The sequence below is a fragment of the Bufo gargarizans genome, chromosome 6 (assembly GCF_014858855.1).
Source record: "Bufo gargarizans isolate SCDJY-AF-19 chromosome 6, ASM1485885v1, whole genome shotgun sequence".
NCBI classification, from domain to species: domain Eukaryota; kingdom Metazoa; phylum Chordata; class Amphibia; order Anura; family Bufonidae; genus Bufo; species Bufo gargarizans.
Genome location: NC_058085.1, coordinates 36,552,898 through 36,573,109, shown reverse-complemented (window position 1 = coordinate 36,573,109; position 20,212 = coordinate 36,552,898). Strand labels below are relative to the sequence as shown.

At 39.6% G+C, this 20,212-nt stretch overlaps 1 protein-coding gene across 1 annotated transcript in view; it reads left to right on the top strand.

The window, feature by feature from the left end:
- Positions 1-1,793: 1,793 nt before the first annotated feature.
- LOC122941949 (zinc finger protein 271-like) overlaps positions 1,794-20,212 on the top strand; it is a 44,522-nt gene continuing 26,103 nt past the window's right edge. Inside the window, exons 1-5 of the mRNA XM_044299445.1 lie at positions 1,794-1,848; positions 1,932-2,081; positions 2,157-2,240; positions 4,658-6,320; positions 9,260-9,306. Coding sequence (XP_044155380.1) covers positions 1,815-1,848; positions 1,932-2,081; positions 2,157-2,240; positions 4,658-6,320; positions 9,260-9,306 — 1,978 coding nt within the window. The 5' untranslated portion in view covers positions 1,794-1,814. The remainder of the gene's footprint in view (positions 1,849-1,931; positions 2,082-2,156; positions 2,241-4,657; positions 6,321-9,259; positions 9,307-20,212) is intronic.

Sequence of the window (20,212 nt, the reverse complement as noted above, 5' to 3'; positions counted from 1 at the left end):
AGTCCCCCTTCCCTTTTGTTTTTCTGATTAATAAAGTAACAGTTTTAACAGAAATGTAGCGTTCCAAACGACAGTGATTTGATTTTGATAGGTGGAACGTATACCATATATCAGTTATACCAGTGAAGTATCCGACTATAATCAGCTGTAACTTATTATTAGTGTTAAGCAAATCAAAGTCAAACAAATTGACTTTGATCCGAATTTCAGGAAAAAATGGATTCACAGCAAAGGCAAATTTCCTCGCTCTTTGTGGTAACGAATCAATTTTCCCTGAAATGGTGGTAAAAAAAATAAAAATCATACTCGCCTCATCCATTTGAGCAGGAAGAGGCTGTCGCTGCCTTCTTGATTAAAAATACCGCCCGGTGTCTTCAATCAAGATGACCGCCATGGCCTCTACATGATCAAATGGATACAGTGATAATTTTTTTAATTTTTTACCCTGATTAGCCTCTGAAAGGCCTAAATGGTAGCCTCAGATGCTGCGATCAGCAATTAACTCGGCATCACAGGGGTTCAATGATGGGGGGGCGGTTCATTCGATGTCCCACGTCATTGCGCCCACTACATACAAACAAATGCGCTTTGTGACCAAGTAATTTGTCACAAAGCGAATTTCTTTCTGAAATTTGGCGAAGCAGCCAAATCGAATTTTCCAAATCTTCTTTCATCTCTTGTGATTATAGGCTTATGTGAAGGTGTGACAGATTTGTCCTGATTTGTGGGTACTATCTCTCCTTGGGGAGAAAGAGCATTAATCGGTGTGAGGAGACTTATGGGCCATACATGCTTCTCTGGAATTCCAGGAAGAAAGGGCTGCAAATGAGCTCTTAACAATCTCTGCTTCTAATGCCACCAGATGTAAGGCAGCTATCCTATAGTACTCCCCAAATCCTGCCTTCTGGCCTCTCACCCAGTTAAGCCATTACTCTCTGCTCTGCACTGATAAGGGGCAATCGCCCCGAAATAGTGGTCTGCAGATGAGATGCTGGCTTAATTTAATATCCGAGTCATGTCTCAATGCCTATTTAAAGGGTCGAACATTGACTTATAGGATAGCTGCCTTAGATCTGGTGGCATCAGAGGCAAAGCTTGTTAAGAGCTCATTTCCATCCCTTCTTCCTAGCTTTGTCTTGAAACCTGGAGGAACTGCCTTCACTAGATATTCAGCATCTACACTTTATTATCTCCTCCGATGTCTCCTTATTATCTCCAGTAATTGTATTTTACATGGGATTTGTCTCATCTTCTCTCAATTCAGGTTCCTACAATATATGATCCGCTCAGTGGATATCTTCTATATAAGATCCTTCTCCTGATTGACCCATCAAGGATGGATAATGACAGGGAGAAGATGGCGGAGAGTATAATAAATCTCACCCTAGAGATCCTCTTCCGGCTTACTGGAGAGGTGAGAGATTCTGATGATGTCACATTACATCGTCTTATCTATGTTACTAACAGATGGACATGACTGGAGAGGTGAGGGACTCTGGAGATGTATGGAGTGATATTTATTACTATGTCTCTCCATCACTAGGGCTACACAGTAATGAAGAAGACCTCTAGTGGGCGCTGTGACAAGGAAATCAATAGAGAGAAGATTCTAGAACTCGCCAACAAGATGATTGAGCTGCTGACTGGAGAGGTGACACTGCTGGGACATTATACAGGAACGCTATGAAGGGATCTGGGTGATGACTGTATCATTGTGTTGTCAGGTTCCTATAAGGTGTCAGGATGTCAGCGTCTATTTCTCCATGGAGGAGTGGGAGTATTTAGAAGGACACAAGGATCTGTACAAGGTTGTCATGATGGAGGATCACCGGCCCCTCACATCACCAGGTAATAGACATGACTAAATACACATGTCCTCTTATTATCTGTATGTAAGGAATGAATTCAGACACTGGATGTGTTTCCTACAGTTAAGGAAGAGAGAAGAACACCGGAGAGATGTCCCAGTCCTTTTCTTCCTCGGGATGGGTCAGAAGAACGTCACAATGTTCCACTGGATGATCAGGTAGATGGAGCAAAGGACGTCATGATGGAGGATCACCGACCCCTCACATCACCAGGTAATAGACACGACTAAATACGCACGTCCTCTCATTATCTGTATGTAAGAAATGAGTTCAGTGTCTTTTCTACAGTTAAGCAAGAGAGAAGAACACCAGAGAGATGTCCCAGTCCTCTTCTTCCACGGGATGGTTCAGAAGGACTCATTTTACTGTCAGGTACTGGTGGAAGTTTGGTGGTGGTGGGGCTTCTTTCTGACAGATCCCCTTTACTAGTACACAGCTGCATGGGGTCCTGCAGTATTGACCAGAAGTTTAGGTTTATCATCTATCCTTCTAACGTCTATGAACCTTCTTCCAGCAGTACTTAGAGGCTTCACTTACACTTCTAAATCAGTATGAGCCTTATGGCAGAGCCATTACCACCGGGGCAGGGTAAGCAGGGGGAATAGAAAGATCCACCGCTGATCATTAGCAGCTGCCTGTCTGTCAGTAAAGATATCACAGTGTCCTGGAGTAAGGAAGTAATCACAGGAAAAACAATCCCCAGTGGTCAGTGACAGCCTGCTGTGGTGTTCTGCTCACCCCCTCCTGCTAAAGACTTCAGCGCTATATAAGGCCTCAAAATATCTGATGGCGGCTGTCTAATGGACTCCTTGTAGACACCTCAGGGAGCACATTGTGAGGATAGTCATGGTGTGACATGACAGCATATAGAATGATTGTATGTAAAGAGCGGTTTTATAGCTGAGCAGTTCTATATTTGCTGTGTTACTGAAATCCTGGACATAAATTCTAAACCCATTGGTGTTCTCCGGTTCTCACCCAAACAGGGAGGGGGAAATATTGCAGCCACCTACAGACTCCATTCTGTATCCAAAAATAACAAATAGTTGTCTTGATTTACTTTTATTTTTTTATTCAGATAAAAATGTTTTATAATTGTGTCACTGTATTACAAGTGCAACCATTATTAATAACCCATGAATCACACAAACCTTGTCGGCTACCTCAACAAATTTCACAGACTTTTCCATGTCCTCGAGGATCTCCGCACAAAACAATCTGTCTTGCACTGTCTTTTTAACACAGTTGCAGCCAATCGCAAATTACTAGACGTGAGCTTATTTCTTGATAGGTAGATTTGTCAAATTTATGAAAACATTTGATTCGTGGCTAATTTCTTTTTTACGTAACTTGATGTTGTTCCAATTGCCTTGAAAATTGTTATAAAGCACCTTTTTTTAGTAAAAGATGGATAAAAATGGATACAGCAAGCAACGAAACAAAAAAAGTCTAAATGGCCAATTCTTTGTTTTTTGTTGCTTCATCTCCCACAAAAAAATTATATTAAAAAAATTATCAAAAAGATTTAAACCCCCAATGGGACCAATAAAAAGTACAGATCCGCTGCAAAAAAAAAAAAAGAGCCCTCACACAACTACATACACACAACTACAAACAAGTTCTAGGGGTCAGAATATGGCGATGAAAAGAAAAAAACTTTTTTTCATATGTAGTATCGCCGTAATCGTACTGACCTGAAGATTGAAATTAACAGGTCAGTTTTACTGTAAACAGAATGCCGTAAAAAAATAAAATAACATTCAACTTTTGCAAAATGGCATTCCCCCCCCCCCCCCCCCCCCAATTTTACCCCATTTGGATTTTTTTCCAGCTCCCCATTACATCCTATGCAATATTAAATGGTGGAATTAGAAAGTGCAACTTATCCAGCAAAGAACAAGTCATGACACGACTATGTAAACAGAAAAATAAAAAGTAATGAGTGAAAAATGAAAACGCAAAAAACGGAAAACCCTCTTGGACTGAAAGGGTTAAAAAAGGGAAATTCCTCAGTGTTTGCAGCCAAATGTATTCTATCGGGTTGCCTATGAACTGTAGAAATATTTTTACAAAAAAAAAGGTGGCCAACTGCTCATACAGAAAAATGAGTTTTTGTAATGCAGAACGTGACATGAAACCACAGAGGCTATTATGACCGGCCATTCTACATCCATAAGCATTAATGAGGAGTTGTCTCTCCATTTGAAGTTAAACCATCTTACACTCTTCTGGGAAGGCTTTCTATGAGATTGTTCAGTGTCGCTGTGGGAATTTTTCCCATTCATCCATAACAGCCTGGTGACCTAACATCATGGTCTCCTGGTCATGGCTACTGGTAGATTGTGATCTGTTTTCTCACCACTGTCAGTCGATGATTGGATTTTGCTCCATGCTTTGTAATTTAAAACAAGGAGAGATGTCGAGCTTCCCATAAAAATGTGATAGCCTTTATTCTTTAAAGCGATAAAATATCCAATGACAAAGTAGCATGACTCATGTCATTTTAACATCTGAAACACATAGACACTAACACTGTGTGTCTGTACTGTGTCATTGGATATTTTATCACTTTTTTAAGGTAAGCTGGATGTCTCTCCTTGTTTTGGATTATACTCTGTGCCTGGTTCTAAGCTAATCTGTGCCTCCCCAAGTGATTGCAGATAAGCTGAGCCTTTTACTGCTGTTGAACTTTGTAATTTGTATGGAATTTTAATAGAAATATTATAATATATTAATATAATGTTATCTTTTTATTATTTTAAAATAAAAAGTAGTTTTATTCTTGGCAGATGACTGTACCAGGAGCTCAGAGAAACATCCGAAAGCTTCAGACTTTAAAGCAGATAATCATGGTTTCAAGCAAGATACATATGAAGAGCATGCCATTATCTCAGATAAACTCTCAGCCTTTAACAGCAAAGATCCATCATCTGATCCTTTGGATCAGTTCCAATCTTCTGATTCATCACTGCAAAATAAAAGTAACAGAAGGAGTGAACATGAAAGAACTCACACTGGGAAGAAGTCATTTTCCTGTTTAGAATGTGGAAAATGTTTTAACTATAAATCAAATCTTGTTAAACATGAGAGAATTCACACAGGAGAGAAACCATATTCATGTTCAGAATGTGAAAAGCATTTTAGCCGTAAATCAGCTCTTGTTATACATGAGAGAATTCACACAAGAGAGAAGCCTTATTCATGTTCAGAATGTGAAAAGAATTTTAGCCGTAAATCAGCTCTTGTTATACATAAGAGAATTCACACAGGAGAGAAGCCATATTCCTGCTCAGAATGTGAAAAATGTTTTCACCAGAAATCAGATCTTTTGAAGCATGAGAGAATTCATACAGGAGAGAAGCCCTATTCATGTTCAGAATGTGAAAAGCATTTTAACCGTAAATCCGCTCTTGTTATACATAAGAGAATTCACACAGGAGAGAAGCCATATACCTGCTCAGAATGTGAAAAATGTTTTCACCAGAAATCTGATCTTTTGAAACATGAGAGAATTCATACAGGGGAGAAACCATTTTCCTGTTCACAATGTGGGAAATTTTTTAATCGGAAATCACATCTTTTACAACATGAAAAGGTTCACACAGGTGAGAAGCCATTGTCATGCGCAGAATGTGGAAAATGTTTTAACTATAAATCAGATCTTATTATACATGAGAGAATTCACACAGGGGAAAAACCATTTTCCTGCTTAGAATGTGGGAAAAGTTTTAATCATAAATCTAATCTTGTTGCACATCAAAGAAATCACACAGGGGAGAAGCCATTTTGCTGTTTAGAATGTGGGAAATGTTTTACAGATAAATCACAACTAGTTAGACATAAGAGTGTCCACACAGGGCAGATGCCATTTTCCTGCTCAGAATGTGGAAAATGTTTTAGCTATAAATCAAATCTTATTAAACATGAGACAATTCACACCGGGGCAAAGCCATTTTCATGTTCAGAATGTGGAAGATATTTTAACTCTAAGTCAAATCTTGTTAAACATGAGAGAATTCACACAGGAGAGAAGCCCTATTCATGTTCAGATTGTGAAAAGCATTTTAGCCGTAAATCACATCTTGTTACTCATCAGAGAATTCACACAAGGGATAAGTTATTTTCCTGCTCAAATGTTGAAAAAGGTTTTAACCAGAAATTGGATCTTATTAAAAATGAGAAAATTCACACAGGGGAGCAGCCATTTTCCTGTTCAGAATGTGGGAAATGTTTTAAAAGTAAGTATTATCTTGATAGGCATGAGAAAATTCACACAGGGGAGAAACCATTTTCGTGTTCAGAATGTGAGAAATGTTTTAACCGCAAATCAAATCTTGTTGAACATGTAAAAATTCATAGAGGGGAGAAGGCGTTTTCTTGTTCAGAATGTGGGAAATGTTTTAACCGGAAATCAAATCTTGTTATACATCAGAGAATTCACACAGGGGAGAAGTAATTTTGCTCTTCAGAATGGGGAAAATGAATAAAAATCCTTCTCAACTCCAATCAGGCAATCAGAATAACTCCCTGGATCAACGACCCCTCTCTAATAACTATAAGCTGTAATATTATTGCACTCCAGAAATACATCTAGGCCACTATTGAACTCTTAGTGAATTGGCCTTCACCACCACCTCAGGCAGAGAGTTCCATATTCTCACTGCTCTTACCGTAAAGAATCCTCTTCTTTGTGTACAAACCTTCTTTCCTCCCCTCATCACAGTCCTGGGGATAAATAGATAATGGGAGAGATCTCTGTACTGACCCCTGATATATTTATACATCCTTATTAGATCTCCCCTTAGTCATCTTTTTTTCTAAATTAAATAACCCTAATTGATACCAAAAGGATCTCTTTTGGTGTCATCTCACCACATGACCTACTCCCATGCCTCCTCTGGATCATCCAGATGGTTATTGGCGAACTGCAAATGGGCCTGGGCTTGTGCTGGCATGAGCAGGGGGATTTTGCGTACCCTGCAGGATTTTAATCCATGATGGCATAGTGTTACTAACGGTAATCTTTGAGACTGTGGTTCCAGCTCTCTTCAGGTCATTGACCAGGTCGTGTAGTTCTGGGCTGATTCCTGACCTTTCTCTGAATCATCCTTACCCCATGAGGCGAGATCTTGCATGGAGCCCCAGAATGAGGAAGATTGACAGTCATCATGTGTTTCTTCCATTTTCTAATAATTGTGCCAACAGTTTTTGCCTTCTCACCAAGCTGCTTGCCTATTGTCCTGTAGCCCATCCCAGCCTTGTGCAGGTCTACAATTTTGTCCCTGGTGTCCTTAGACAGCTCTTTGGTCTTGGCCATGGTGAAGGGGTTGGAGTGTGTTGACAGGTGTCTTTTATACAGGTGCAATTAATACAGGTAATGAGTGCAGGGTAGGAGAGTTTCTTAAAGAAAAACTAACAGGTCTTTGAGAGCCAGGATTCTTGCTGGTTGGTAGGTGATCAAATACTTATTTCATGCAATAAAATGCAAATTAATTTTTTAAAGATCATACTTTTTTTTTTTTTTTTTAGGTTCTGTCTCTCACAGTTGAAATATGCCAACATTAAAAATTACAGACTTTTCCATTCTTTGTAGGTGGGAATACTTGCAAAATCGCCAGTGTATCAAATAGTTATTTTCCCCACTGCATAGAGTATACTGTCCTCTGTAGTATATACAGTATACTGTCCTCTGTAGTGTGTATATGTATATATTGTGATAGTCCGTTATTTAGCTTACCTTTCCAGAGGTTAAAAGGTAGTGGGATTAGTCCGATTATTTTGCACAAGGAGACCTCAGGGGACAGAAGTGCATTTCAACTGGCTTCCTGCCAGCTTTATTTCACAGGTTGCATTAAAACACAAAAACATAAACGGAACACCTAGCCTTGTCCAGGCTCTAACTAAACCAGGGGTGCACAACCTGCGGCCCCCAGAGCCATGGTTTGCGGCCCCCACCCTACTGAGCAGAAACACAGCTGATCCTGCAATCAGCTGTGTTTCTGCACAGAGCACCGCACAGCAGATGGATCACAGGTTTTGCTCCTGCACTGTAGCAGGAGCAGAAAGGGTCCCCGGCTATTAGTGAGAGCGGGGAAGCAGAGGAGAAGACAGAAGCGCTTTATTACTGCTTCTGCCTTCTCCTCTATGAGCACTCTGCAGTGTGGACCCAGCGATCATGTGATCGCTGGGTGTCTCGGGAACAGAGGAGCGCTGCCCTGGTACAAAGCCTCCGCAGCAGGCTGGTTTCCCTGTAACTGGGACTCCTTTGGATGCTCCAGTTACAGTGGTAATAGTACAAAAAAAAGTCACTTATTGTCTCCCAAAGGTCTTTCAGTGACCTCTTGGGGACAAATTATGTGGTAAAAATATATAAAAAAGTTAAAAAATTATTCCCAAAAATGTGGAAACTAAATAAATTAAAAAATAAAATAAAAAGGAAAAAGTGCTTAATAAAAGAGTGTTCAGTGTCCCACCACAGTCTTTTTATGAAAAAGTGCAAAATGTAAAAAAGTGACAGTGTGCCCCAAGGTCTTTTTATGACCTCTTGGGGGACATATTATGTAGCAGAAATATATTAAGTAAAAAAAATATATATACATAAAAGAAAAAACACCCACACCAATCAAAACAGTCACCATTACAGCTCCATTCACGTGAAACTTTTCATATTCTATAACAAAACGGCCTACACAAAATAGAGAACTAATTATAATAATTTATTTTGGTGTCAGTTTGCATATTTAAAGAATAAGGAGCTATAGTTTAAAAAAATATACTTTTTAAAAACGTTTTGTACAGTTTCCCCTAAATAAAAATAGTTGCAAAAATTATCTTGGTAGTCCAACAAATAAGATAGTTACAACCATTTGAACCACCACACGCGCTAAATCACAAAAAAGTGTTTGGTCCTTAAGGCCTTTTCGGGCCTGGTCATTCAAGCGTTAACCAATAGGCGCCTTCCCTACTAGCAAGGTAATGTGCTTACTGGTTACTGCAGGGCGCCTATAACTGGATTAGCAGGAGATGGTAGTAACCAGTGAGCTCCGTCCTCTGCAGTGAAGGAAAATGCTGATTTATAAATAGGAGGCAGGATGGAAGGAAATGTCGCCACTTTTCTGGTAAAAATTATTTTTAACAAGTTCCTGCAGCATGGCCTCTGAAATAGAAAATTCATAATTACCTGCTCCACTCCACTCTGGTCCTCTGCGCTGCCCCCGCTGCCTCCATCTTCCGATTCCTGCTCTGTTTACACCTGTCAGTGCATGGCCATGGTCACTTGCACAGCTCCAGTCAATGACTGGCTTCAGCAGAGACATGCTGCTTGTGGCCACATCACCGCCTAAGCCAGTCATTGTCTGGAGTGGTGTATGACCATGTCCATGCACTGCCAGGTGTAAACAGCGGAGGCAGTTCGAAGAACCGGAGAGGCGGAGAACAGGTAAGTATAACTCTTCGGTTCCAGGGGCTATGCTGCAGCACGATATTTGGGACAATTACTGGGAGCAAGTGTTCATAAGGAGCGCTCATATCTTATTTCTGGCCGGTATAATCGTGCAGCTGATCAGTCGATAAACAAGGAATTGCTCATTTGTCGACTGATTTGCATATTTTATCAGGATGAAAGATGTCCCATTATCTGCAGCACGACTGTGGCAGTGATCACTCCTTCCCAGTCACTTTGCACTGGCTTGTGTAATAGGCAGATGAGCGCCAATCAACATTTTTTTTATTTGCGGCCACTTGAAATAGAGCGATGTGACAATGCGCTCCCCAGACCAAAAAAGGTTGTGCACCCCTGAACTAAACAATAGGTCCCTCTCTAGGACTAAGATAAGCACACTGAAAAGGTAGGAGGCCACAGCAGCATATCCACGAAATCCTCTTTATTCAAATGAGCGCCTCACGACAAGGCATAAAATTAACAGCGACGTTTCGGCTATGACTAGCCTTTATCAAACATCATGTTTGATAAAGGCTAGTCATAGCCGAAACGTCGCTGTTAATTTTATGCCTTGTCGTGAGGCGCTCATTTGAATAAAGAGGATTTCGTGGATATGCTGCTGTGGCCTCCTACCTTTTCTATATACCTTTGGATCACGTTGGATCTGTGACCCCTTGCCCAGCTATTGCAAGACCACTAGATCGCCCTTCACAAGCCGTCTGCTGTGCTGCTCCTGACCCAATTTCTTAAGATAAGCACACTGTCTGAACAGCAACCTGTGCTACTTGCAGTTTGCAGGCTCTGGACCTTCAGGGTCCCTCAGTGAGATGTGGCTTCACTCACTCCCAGGAAGTTCTGAGCAAGTGTGTTGACAGCCCAGTTATCTAGCAACTCCCCAGGTGCAGCTCATCAGGACCCAGGCTTAGTTTTCTTTTTAACCCTTTCTTAAATAACTTTCTTCAGCATATGCTAAGAACCTGGGAGACACATATATCCCCCCAATTACTTCACCCTGTGAGATACCACAATAAATATACAGTACACTGTCCTCTGTAGTATATACAGTATACTGTCCTCTGTAGTGTGTATGTGTATATACAGTACAAACCAAAAGTTTGGACACACCTTCTCATTCAAAGAGTTTTCTTTATTTTTATGACTATGAAAATTGTAGATTCACACTGAAGGCATCAAAACTATGAATTAACACATGTGGAATTATATACATAACAAAAAAGTGTGAAACAACTGAAAATATGTCATATTCTAGGTTCTTCAAAGTAGCCACCTTTGGCTTTGATTACTGCTTTGCACACTCTTGGCATTCTCTTGATGAGCTTCAAGAGGTAGTCACCTGAAATGGTTTTCACTTCACAGGTGTGCCCGGTCAGGTTTAATAAGTGGGATTTCTTGCCTTATAAATGGGGTTGGGACCATCAGTTGCGTTGTGGAGAAGTCAGGTGGATACACAGCTGATAGTCCTACTGATTAGACTGTTAGAATTTGTATTATGGCAAGAAAAAAGCAGCTAAGTAAAGAAAAATGAGTGGCCATCATTACTTTAAGAAATTAAGGTCAGTCAGTCCGAAAATTGGGAAAACTTTGAAAGTAAGGGGTATTTGACCATGAAGGAGAGTGATGGGGTGCTGCGCCAGATGACCTGGCCTCCACAGTCACCGGCCCTGAACCCAATCGAGATGGTTTGGGGTGAGCTGGACCGCAGAGTGAAGGCAAAAGGGCCAATAAGTGCTAAGCATCTCTGGGAACTCCTTCAAGACTGTTGGAAGACCATTTCAGGTGACTACCTCTTAAAGCTCATCAAGAGAATGCCAAGAGTGTGCAAAGCAGTAATCAAAGCAAAAGGTGGCTACTTTGAAGAACCTAGAATATGCCATATTTTCAGTTGGTTCACACTTTTTTGTTATGTATCTAATTCCACATGTGTTAATTCATAGTTTTGATGCCTTCAGTATGAATCTACAATTTTCATAGTCATGAAAATAAAGAAAACTCTTTGAATGAGAAGGTGTGTCCAAACTTTTGGTCTGTACTGTATATATATATATATATATATATATATATATATATAGTACACAGTCCTCTGTAGTATATGTGTGTGTGTATATATAGTATACTGGGGCATCAGGAAAAAGGCTTGTCCGGAGAAGAAAAGATGAGCGCTAGCATCAGTCCTGTGTCATGCCAACAGTAAAGCATCCTGAGACCATTCATGTGTGGGGTTGCTTCTCATCCAAGTGAGTGGGCTCACTCACAATTTTGCCCAAAAACACAACCATGAATAAAGAATGGTACCAAAACACCTTACAACAGCAACTTCTTCAAACAACAGTTTGGTGAAGAACAATGCATTTTCCAGCACGATGGAGCACCGTGCCATAAGGCAAAAATGATAACTAAGTGGCTCATGGACCAAAACGTTGACATTTCGGGTCCATGGCCTGGAAACTCCCCAGATCTTAATCCCATTGAGAACTTGTGGTCAATCCTCAAGAGGCGGATGGACAAAAAAAACCCCACTAATTCTGACAAACTCCAAGAAGTGATTATGAAAGAATGGGTTGCTATCAGTCAGGAATTGGCCCAGAAGTTGATTGAGAGCATGCCCAGTCGAATTGCAGAGGTCCTGAAAAAGAAGGGCCAACACTGCAAATACTGACTCTTTGCATAAATGTCATGTAATTGTCGATAAAAGCCTTTAAAACGTATGAAGTGCGTGTAATTATATTTCACTACATCACAGAAACAACTGAAACAAAGATCTAAAAGCAGTTTAGCAGCAAACTTTGTGAAAACTAATATTTGTGTCATTCTCAAAACTTTTGGCCACTACTGTATACAGTATACTGTCCTCTGTAGTGTATATATACAGTATACTGTCCTGTGTAGTGTGTGTATATATATATATATATATATATATATATAAAAATATATACATAAATATATATATAAAAACTTTTGGCCACTACTGTATACAGTATACTGTCCTCTGTAGTGTATACATACAGTACACTGTCCTCTGTAGTGTATATATATATATATATACGCAGAAAAAGTAGGACTGCACTCCGAAATAGTGGTAAAGCACAAAAGTTTTATTCCCCCATGTGGCAAATCTTGCTACAAGATTTGCCACATGGGTGAATAAAACTTTTGTGCTTTACCACTATTTCGGAGTGCAGTCCTACTTTTTCTGTGCATTCTATTGGGGATTGCCGTTACCCCACCTTGGACCCTGCACCCACACCTTGGCTGGTGCTCCTGCTGGACTTTTCCTTTCTATATATATATATATATACACACACACACACACAGGATACTGTCCTATTCAGTGTTAATTACTTTATATCATGACTTCTCTGCAAATCCCTTTAGTCAGAAATCAGCTGTTGTAGACCATCAACTAACTAACAGAAAGGAGCAGCCATTCTGATGTGCAGTATGTGGGAAGTGTTTTAGCCAATAGTCCACTCTAGTTGGCCATCAAAGAACTTTATGTCCACAATGTGGGAAATGGTTTAACCTATAACCACATCTTATTAAATGTTACCCCCTTAAGGACCAAGTCAGATTTTTTTTAAATATGGTAGCTTTCCAAGATGTTTGGTACAACCTCACTGCCGTGTTCGTAAAATAGAATGTACAAACTGTGTGTCAGTGTATCTAGAAGAATTGGTGCTAAGGGCATTGTATGGTCACATCAAATATTTATTTGATTTCTCTTCTGTTTGTTTGTTTGTATGTTTTCTTTTTTATTAAATAGAGCTATTTGAATTATTTCTATAGAGTTTTTTTTATGCCATTTGGTCTCTCTCATGGCATAGTATGGTCAACCCCTTCCATATTCTTTTCGTATTCTTGGACACATAAAGGTTTTGAGATGGTGGTGGATGCTCCACGCTCTGGGACAGGGCTGCTGGCATTGTTGGGAAGGACAAGGACAACTTTTTTGTTATGTCGTGCCCTGCTTTCAACGCTTGTGAGCTTTTGCTCAAGAAAGGTTTTTGGGAGACCTCTTTGGTTTTGCTCAACAGTGACATTGGCCATGCATTTTTTTTTCTAACTAGGCACTTAAGAAGGGGGACACTTATTGGTGGATACAGAGGAGCCCATACTATTTTAGCATTTGTATCAAGAAAGAAAGGGCACTCTGAAGGTTTATCTGTGTATCATGGTCTTCATATGAAACATTTTGTGTACAGTTGGATTGACTTGAAAAAAATTATATATTTTAATGTCATCATTTTTAATTAATATGGGTAATACGGGTTCTGATTTTGCATTGTCTGCCAAAGTTTGGGTTGTCTGTAGGTGGACATTGTTCATTGTCACTGAAATGTAGGAATTTGAAAATTGCCTCAAATCACCTTCTTGGCATAACAGTACGATATAATGAGATGCCATAGAGTACATCTGTGGACCAACAGGACCTTATAGATGGATTTTTTATAAAGCCTATACTAAGGTGCTCAACAAATGTTTCAGCTGCATTTGTTGAGCACCAGGACTGGGTCATGCCATCATGGGATGCAGCGTTACTAGCTATAAATTGTTAAACATATACATTTGTTTCTGCTACCACTAAATTGATCAAATACATTTTATTTTTTCAATTTTCTGAAACCCGGTTGTATTTGTTTTACATGAGTGAAGTAATTGGTGAGACATTGTCAATTCTTGAAACTGAATTTGGCTTCAGTTCCGACTCATATCTCGGATCCGAAGCCAAGTTTGGTTTCAAGTTTTAAAGTGGTTTTCCATTTTAAAAATCAACTACCGAAGTTATTCAATGAAGTCACGCTCGACTTTGTGAATAACTAACTTCGGCTCATTGGAGCCTATACATTCTAATACTGTACGGAGACGAATACTGAAGTTTTGAACAAAGTGGCATTGGATAAAGCATCTGAAGCTCGTTTCACTCAACACTAGTTATGTTATCTGGAACTTTGTAGTGTTTTTTTGCTCATGTTATTTTCAAATATTTTTTATTTATTTGTAAGTTGCTAAGCCTGTCAATAAGTCTGTCACACTAATACACTTATATATATGGACCTACATCACTAAACCTGTCACACTAAGCTTATGCAAAAATATTGATTAAAATTACTGTAATTTTTCATTAAAACATACAATTTTTAGCAAGAAAAAAATTTGCCAAAATGCCTGTGACTTAGCCTACATGCAAGTGACATTGTAAAATGGCCCTGTGGCAGCATTTTTTTTATGGCTGTCACTTGGCCATTTCCAGAACCATTGCAGTCTATAGGGCTATTCACATGGCAATTTTTTTTTAACAGCCAGTGAAAAGCAGCCATAAAAAAAAGGACATCCTAATTTTGGTCGTTTTCATAGCCAGGTAGTTGTTTTTAGCAGGAAACTAAAAATCCACTTGCATATGCAGTCCCTCCTTTTTTGATTCTAAAAGACCTGCCATAGGACCTGCTCTCATGCGTGATCATAGATGGTCCTTCAGAATTGAGAGAGGAGCGACTGCCTCTGTACGTTCAAGTGGATGAGGTAAGTAGTTTTTTTAACAGCTATTTAAAACTGATGCAAACCGGCCAGACGTACAGAAAATAGATGATCTAATGGTTTAAAAAATATCCATTAAAAATTAGTTTGTCCCTTTTTAACAGCCTTTTTTTCCCACTGCCGTGTGCCTGTAGCCTTATAGTCTGCAGTCAGTGTGATGCAGCAGTGCCAGACCTCCCTGACTGCTCACATAACACTAAGAGTTGCAGCTGGCAGGGAAGTGTCCTAGCAGAATGTCATTCTGTGCTGGACTGTGAATGAGGGTGGTTGGATCTTACAGTGTCTGCCAGAAAAACAATCTTAGGGAGTCAGGGACTCTGAAAAAACAATTAAACTTGTAGTATTCTACTGCAAGGGAAAGTGAAGGGAAGGAATAGAATTACAAAGAAGAAGAATTGTGTGTACAGAATAGGGATAGTAGGAAAAGCTGTCAGCCAGGAAGGAAGAAGTGAGGATATGAGGCTAATTTTAACAGAAACCCTTTTTTTTTTTTTTACAACACGTGTTCTACCATCTTTCTAGCATAGCCTATTGAATACTGGTGTGAACTCTGTGTCAGGACATGTCACATAGTTGATTTCATTCTTTTTAAGTTTGAAAAACCATATAAAATATGCAGGATAGAGCACAAAAGCATCAGTGATTAATAACGTAATATTAGGGCTAAATCTGTTTATTTTTATTAGCTCCACACAGTTCACAAGCATAGTTACCTGTGAGTGATAACATGATATTAAGCGTCAAGCCTCAAACATCCATTTCTGTTTATTTCTTTCTCTACACGGTTGTAATTTTATTCTATTTTTTTCGGGGGGGGGGGGGGGGCGTTCAATTTAATTAAACCAGCATATAGGTGATCACTACACTAAAACACTGGGTAGTGCACCAAATTATCTGTAAGTGATTACCTGATATTAAGCTCCAGGCCTCTATCATCCATTTCCATTTATTTATTTCTCCACACGGTTGGAATACATTTTTTGGAGGGGGGTTTTAATTTAATTAAACCAGCATATAGGTGATCAGTACACCGATATACAGGGTATTGCACCAAATTATTTGTGAGTAATAATGTAATATTAAGCGCCAGGACTCAATCGACCATTTCCGTTTATTTGTTTCTCTAAACGGTTTAAAAATTTTCTTGGGGTTGTTTAATTTAAAGGGTTTCTACCACCAGAGATTTTTCGCTGACACTAGCGATCTGCTAGTGTCTGCACTACCTAACAGTGCTCTTGTATCACCTTTGTCTGCTGCCGTTAAGCTTAAAAACATACTTTTATTGATATGCAAATGAGGCTCTAGGTGCTATGGGGGTGTCTTTTCAGCACCTAGAGGATTTATGATTAACGGAATTTAAGGATTTAGGATTTATGATTAACGGAATTTAAGGAGATGTTTTAGTTAAATTCATGGGTCCCGAGGTGATTTCATATATATATTAAATGTAAGGAAGAAGTAATTTTTGGCTGCGCTCTCCTGGCGACATTAGGGCAACAACGAGCATATCAAATCAAACGGAAGTAATAGGGAAGGACAAAGACCATTAGGTTGAAACGTTGCTATACAAGGTGTAATAAAGAAATTGATTGGAATCCCTCTGGAGTGCCGTGGCTCATTCTACATTGTTCAGTAATAGGGAGGGGGGATTAGGGTTTAAAAATGTATGTTAATGTACATTATGAATGATAACTTTTTTTATTGTATTATACAAATGAATTGATTGTAAATATCAAGTAATGTATGAAAAATTTTGCTAAAAAAAAAAAAAAACACCGTGATAATCCCACAGGCAACTTCAGAGGAAGAGGAGGATGGCGGCAGCAATAAAGAGCAGAGGCCATGTACTTCCCAAAGAAATCTGCCCAAGGAAACGGTCTCAATAAGTTACACTCCAGTAGTTAAAGAGTCAGGCAGACTTAGTGTGTTCTCTTTTGTCCCAGAATGTAATTTGGTCAAGCGTATGAAAGGTAAAACAGCAGTGGAATGTTGTGAAACAATGAAAGTAAGTGATTAAACTAAGGTTTGTTGGTTATGAATTTTCTTTATTTTGTTTAATACAGATTATACACATGAAGAAACAGAGTGAAGATTAATTATTTCTTTCCCAGGCAAGTTGTTATTTATTAGGGAGGAATAAGTGATTTTAACCTTTTGAATACCGGAGGTTTTTACATTTTCATTTTTCTTCCCTGTCATCCCGGAGGCATAACTTTTTTATTTTTTGTTCACATAGCCATATGAAGGCATGTTCTTTTCCTGGAACGTGCCTTCATATGGCATAAAATCTTTCCCCTCTTTAAAATGGCAGACCTGTTTCACTGCAGGAATTCTTGTGCTTTTATTTCAGGTTCCACTCTTCGGAGGTTTGGATGCTGTCTGATCTGTAGACCGCTCTCCATAATGCAGCAGGAAAAAGCATTTTTGAAATCTGAGATTTGTAAATTAACTTTTAAGCAAACTCAAGCTGAGAATGTTGCAATGCCACTGCCACAGAGGCCCCCTATAAATGGAAGATGGGTTACTGCAGGTTCTGGTAGACTGAGAGTTGTTGATAGAAGACATGCCCCACAGTCTGTGGCTCTCCATAATTCATTTGCAGCACTTTCAGAGCGCAAGACCAACATGGAGGATCGTGCAGGCACAGTGGATGAAGAACAATCATCTCCCATGCCTAAAGTATGCAAGACTGCAGCCAAAGACAAAAAGGATAAGGTGAGGATAGTAAGCAGCTGTTGGTGGGCGATTCTATCATAAGAGGTGTGAAGTTTGAGGAAAATGGTTTTGTGAGATGTCTCCCTGGTGCTACCGCTAGCAGGGATAGACGGCGTATCCTTAATATTGTTAGGCAAGCAAAGCAGGAAAGGCAGGTGGATGTTATTGTCCATCTTGGGACAAATGATCTGGCTTGCAATGATGTTTCAAAGGTGAAGGAAGCTTTTCACACACTTGGAAATGATATACGGGAGGTTGCATCAACTGTTTCATTCTCTGCAGTTTTGCCTGTGCATAACCTTCAGCATGACAGGAAGATGCACATTAAGGAATTCAATGTATGGCTTGGTGAATGGTGTCTGAACCAGGGGTTTGGCTTTGTGTCTCATGTTAGCTCTCGTTGGAATGGAAAAGAACTGTACAAGAAAGATGGTTTGCATCTTTCTCTCAAGGGAACGAATGTCCTCAGTGAACAGTTCAAAGTATTTGCTAAGGAGCATTTAAACTAGGAAAGGGGGGCAAAAAAAGTGGTAATCCAGCAGTCCGACTGCCCCCCCGGAACAATGCCAGAAGATGCCAGTAGCACATAGGTTAAATAGGTTAAAAAATGACAAGCTCAGAGTCTTGTCTACAAATGCTCGCAGTTTAGGGAATAAGATCAATGAACTTGAGTCTATAATGGCATCTGAGAATATAGATTTAGTGGCTGTTACTGAGACATGGTTCAATGGGAGTAATGACTAGGATATAACAATACCAGGGTTCTCTCTATATAGGAAAGACAGAGAAGGCAAGAAAGGGGGAGGGGTGGCCCTGTATGTGAAAGATAGCATAAAATGTAATTTAATACAAGTTATCAAGACCAATTTAGAGCCAGTTTGGGTTACCTTGCAGCTTGATAATCATAAGGTAACTTGTGTAGGTGTGATATATAGACCACCTAGCCAAGTCAAAGAATTAGATGATCTACTAGTTGAGGAAATAGCTAAAATGACATTGAAAGGGGAAGTTATCATTATGGGAGACTTTAATCTTCCTGATCTAAACTGAAAAACCAAAATAGTTCTGCCAGGAGTACAAATATTCTAAATTCCCTACTGTGATTATCTCTAATGCAAGTAGTTGAGGAGCCAACCTGGAAGGAGGCCATTTTAGATTTAGTATTCACAAATGGGAATTTGGTATCTGATATTACTGTAGGGGAAAGCTTGGGATCTAGTGATCACCAGTGAGTGCGGTTTACTATAAGTATAGTGACTGAGTCACACCACACAAAAACAAAAGTTTTAGATTTTAGAAAAACTGACTTTTCTAAAATTAGATTAGTGGTATACGAGTCCCTATCCGATTGGAACAGTTTTAATGGAGTCCAGGAGAAATGAATGAAAAGGATCTCAGTTAGGAAGGACGACTAATGAATCTTTTGATGCATGTGTCTTTACAGCGGAAGAGGTTCTAAGTCAGCTGTCTAAAATTAATACAAATAAGTCACAGGGGCCTGATGGGATACACCCAAAGCTATTAAAAGAGCTTAGCAGTGAACTAGCAAAACCATTAAAGGGGTTGTCCGAGTTATGAAAAAAATAATATAGCACTGAAAATTTGATGGGCAGCAATATATACTAAGCTAAGCAAGTTTTATGCTAAAAAATATATATCTATTTCCTCATTTCCCTGGTTCTCTTCTGGCCCTTTGTTTACATGCAATAAAAACAATCTCTGCCCCTCCCCCTGCTCTGCTAAGGGAGTGGATACAAGAGCTGCCCTGAGTGCTGGGAGAATCAACAGCAACTTGTATGTATAGAACTACAAGTCCCACTTGTATAAGGACACTGCTAATACACACAGGACCTTCCCCCTACCTTCTTGTGCAATGCTCTCTCTAGTCTGTCAGCTCATGTGCCCAGAATTGTCACTGCTGCAGCTAGCCAATATGTGCAGCTGAAGGGGTTAAGAATCCTAAGAGAGAGAGAGCAGACTGCAGTGAAGGGGGCGTGGCCAGCACAGTGACGTCTCGTTTACAGGCTTGTAAACGACCTTTATTAGAGCAGGGAGAGAAGCTGACATTACAGGTCATGTGACCCTCAATCAAATCTGAGAAACCAGCCACTGGAGATAAAGTGAGTTAATTGGAAAGCTGTTACATTTGCTTAGTTAGGAACATAGAAAGAATAAAAAAATAACTCGGATAACCCCTTTAACAGATTTATTTAACCAATCACTGGTAACAGGAGTAGTCCCAAAAGATTGGAAATTAGCAGATGTTGTGCCCATTCACAAGAAAGGTAGTAGGGAGGACTCAGGCAACTATAGGCCAGTAAACCTGACATCAATAGTGGGGAAATTTATGGAAACCATACTTAAGGAGAGGATTGTAGAACATCTAAAATACCATGGATTGAAAGATGGAAAACAGCATGGGTTTACTTCAGGGAGATCATGTCAAACTAATCTTATAGATTTTTTTTATTGGGCGACTAAAATAATAGATGGCGGAGGTGCAGTAGACATTACTTATCTAGACTTTAGTAAGGCTTTTGATACTGTCCCACATAGAAGGCTTGTCAATAAATTGCAGTCTATGGGCTTGGACTCCCATATTGTTGAATGGATTAGGCAGTGGCTGAGGGACAGA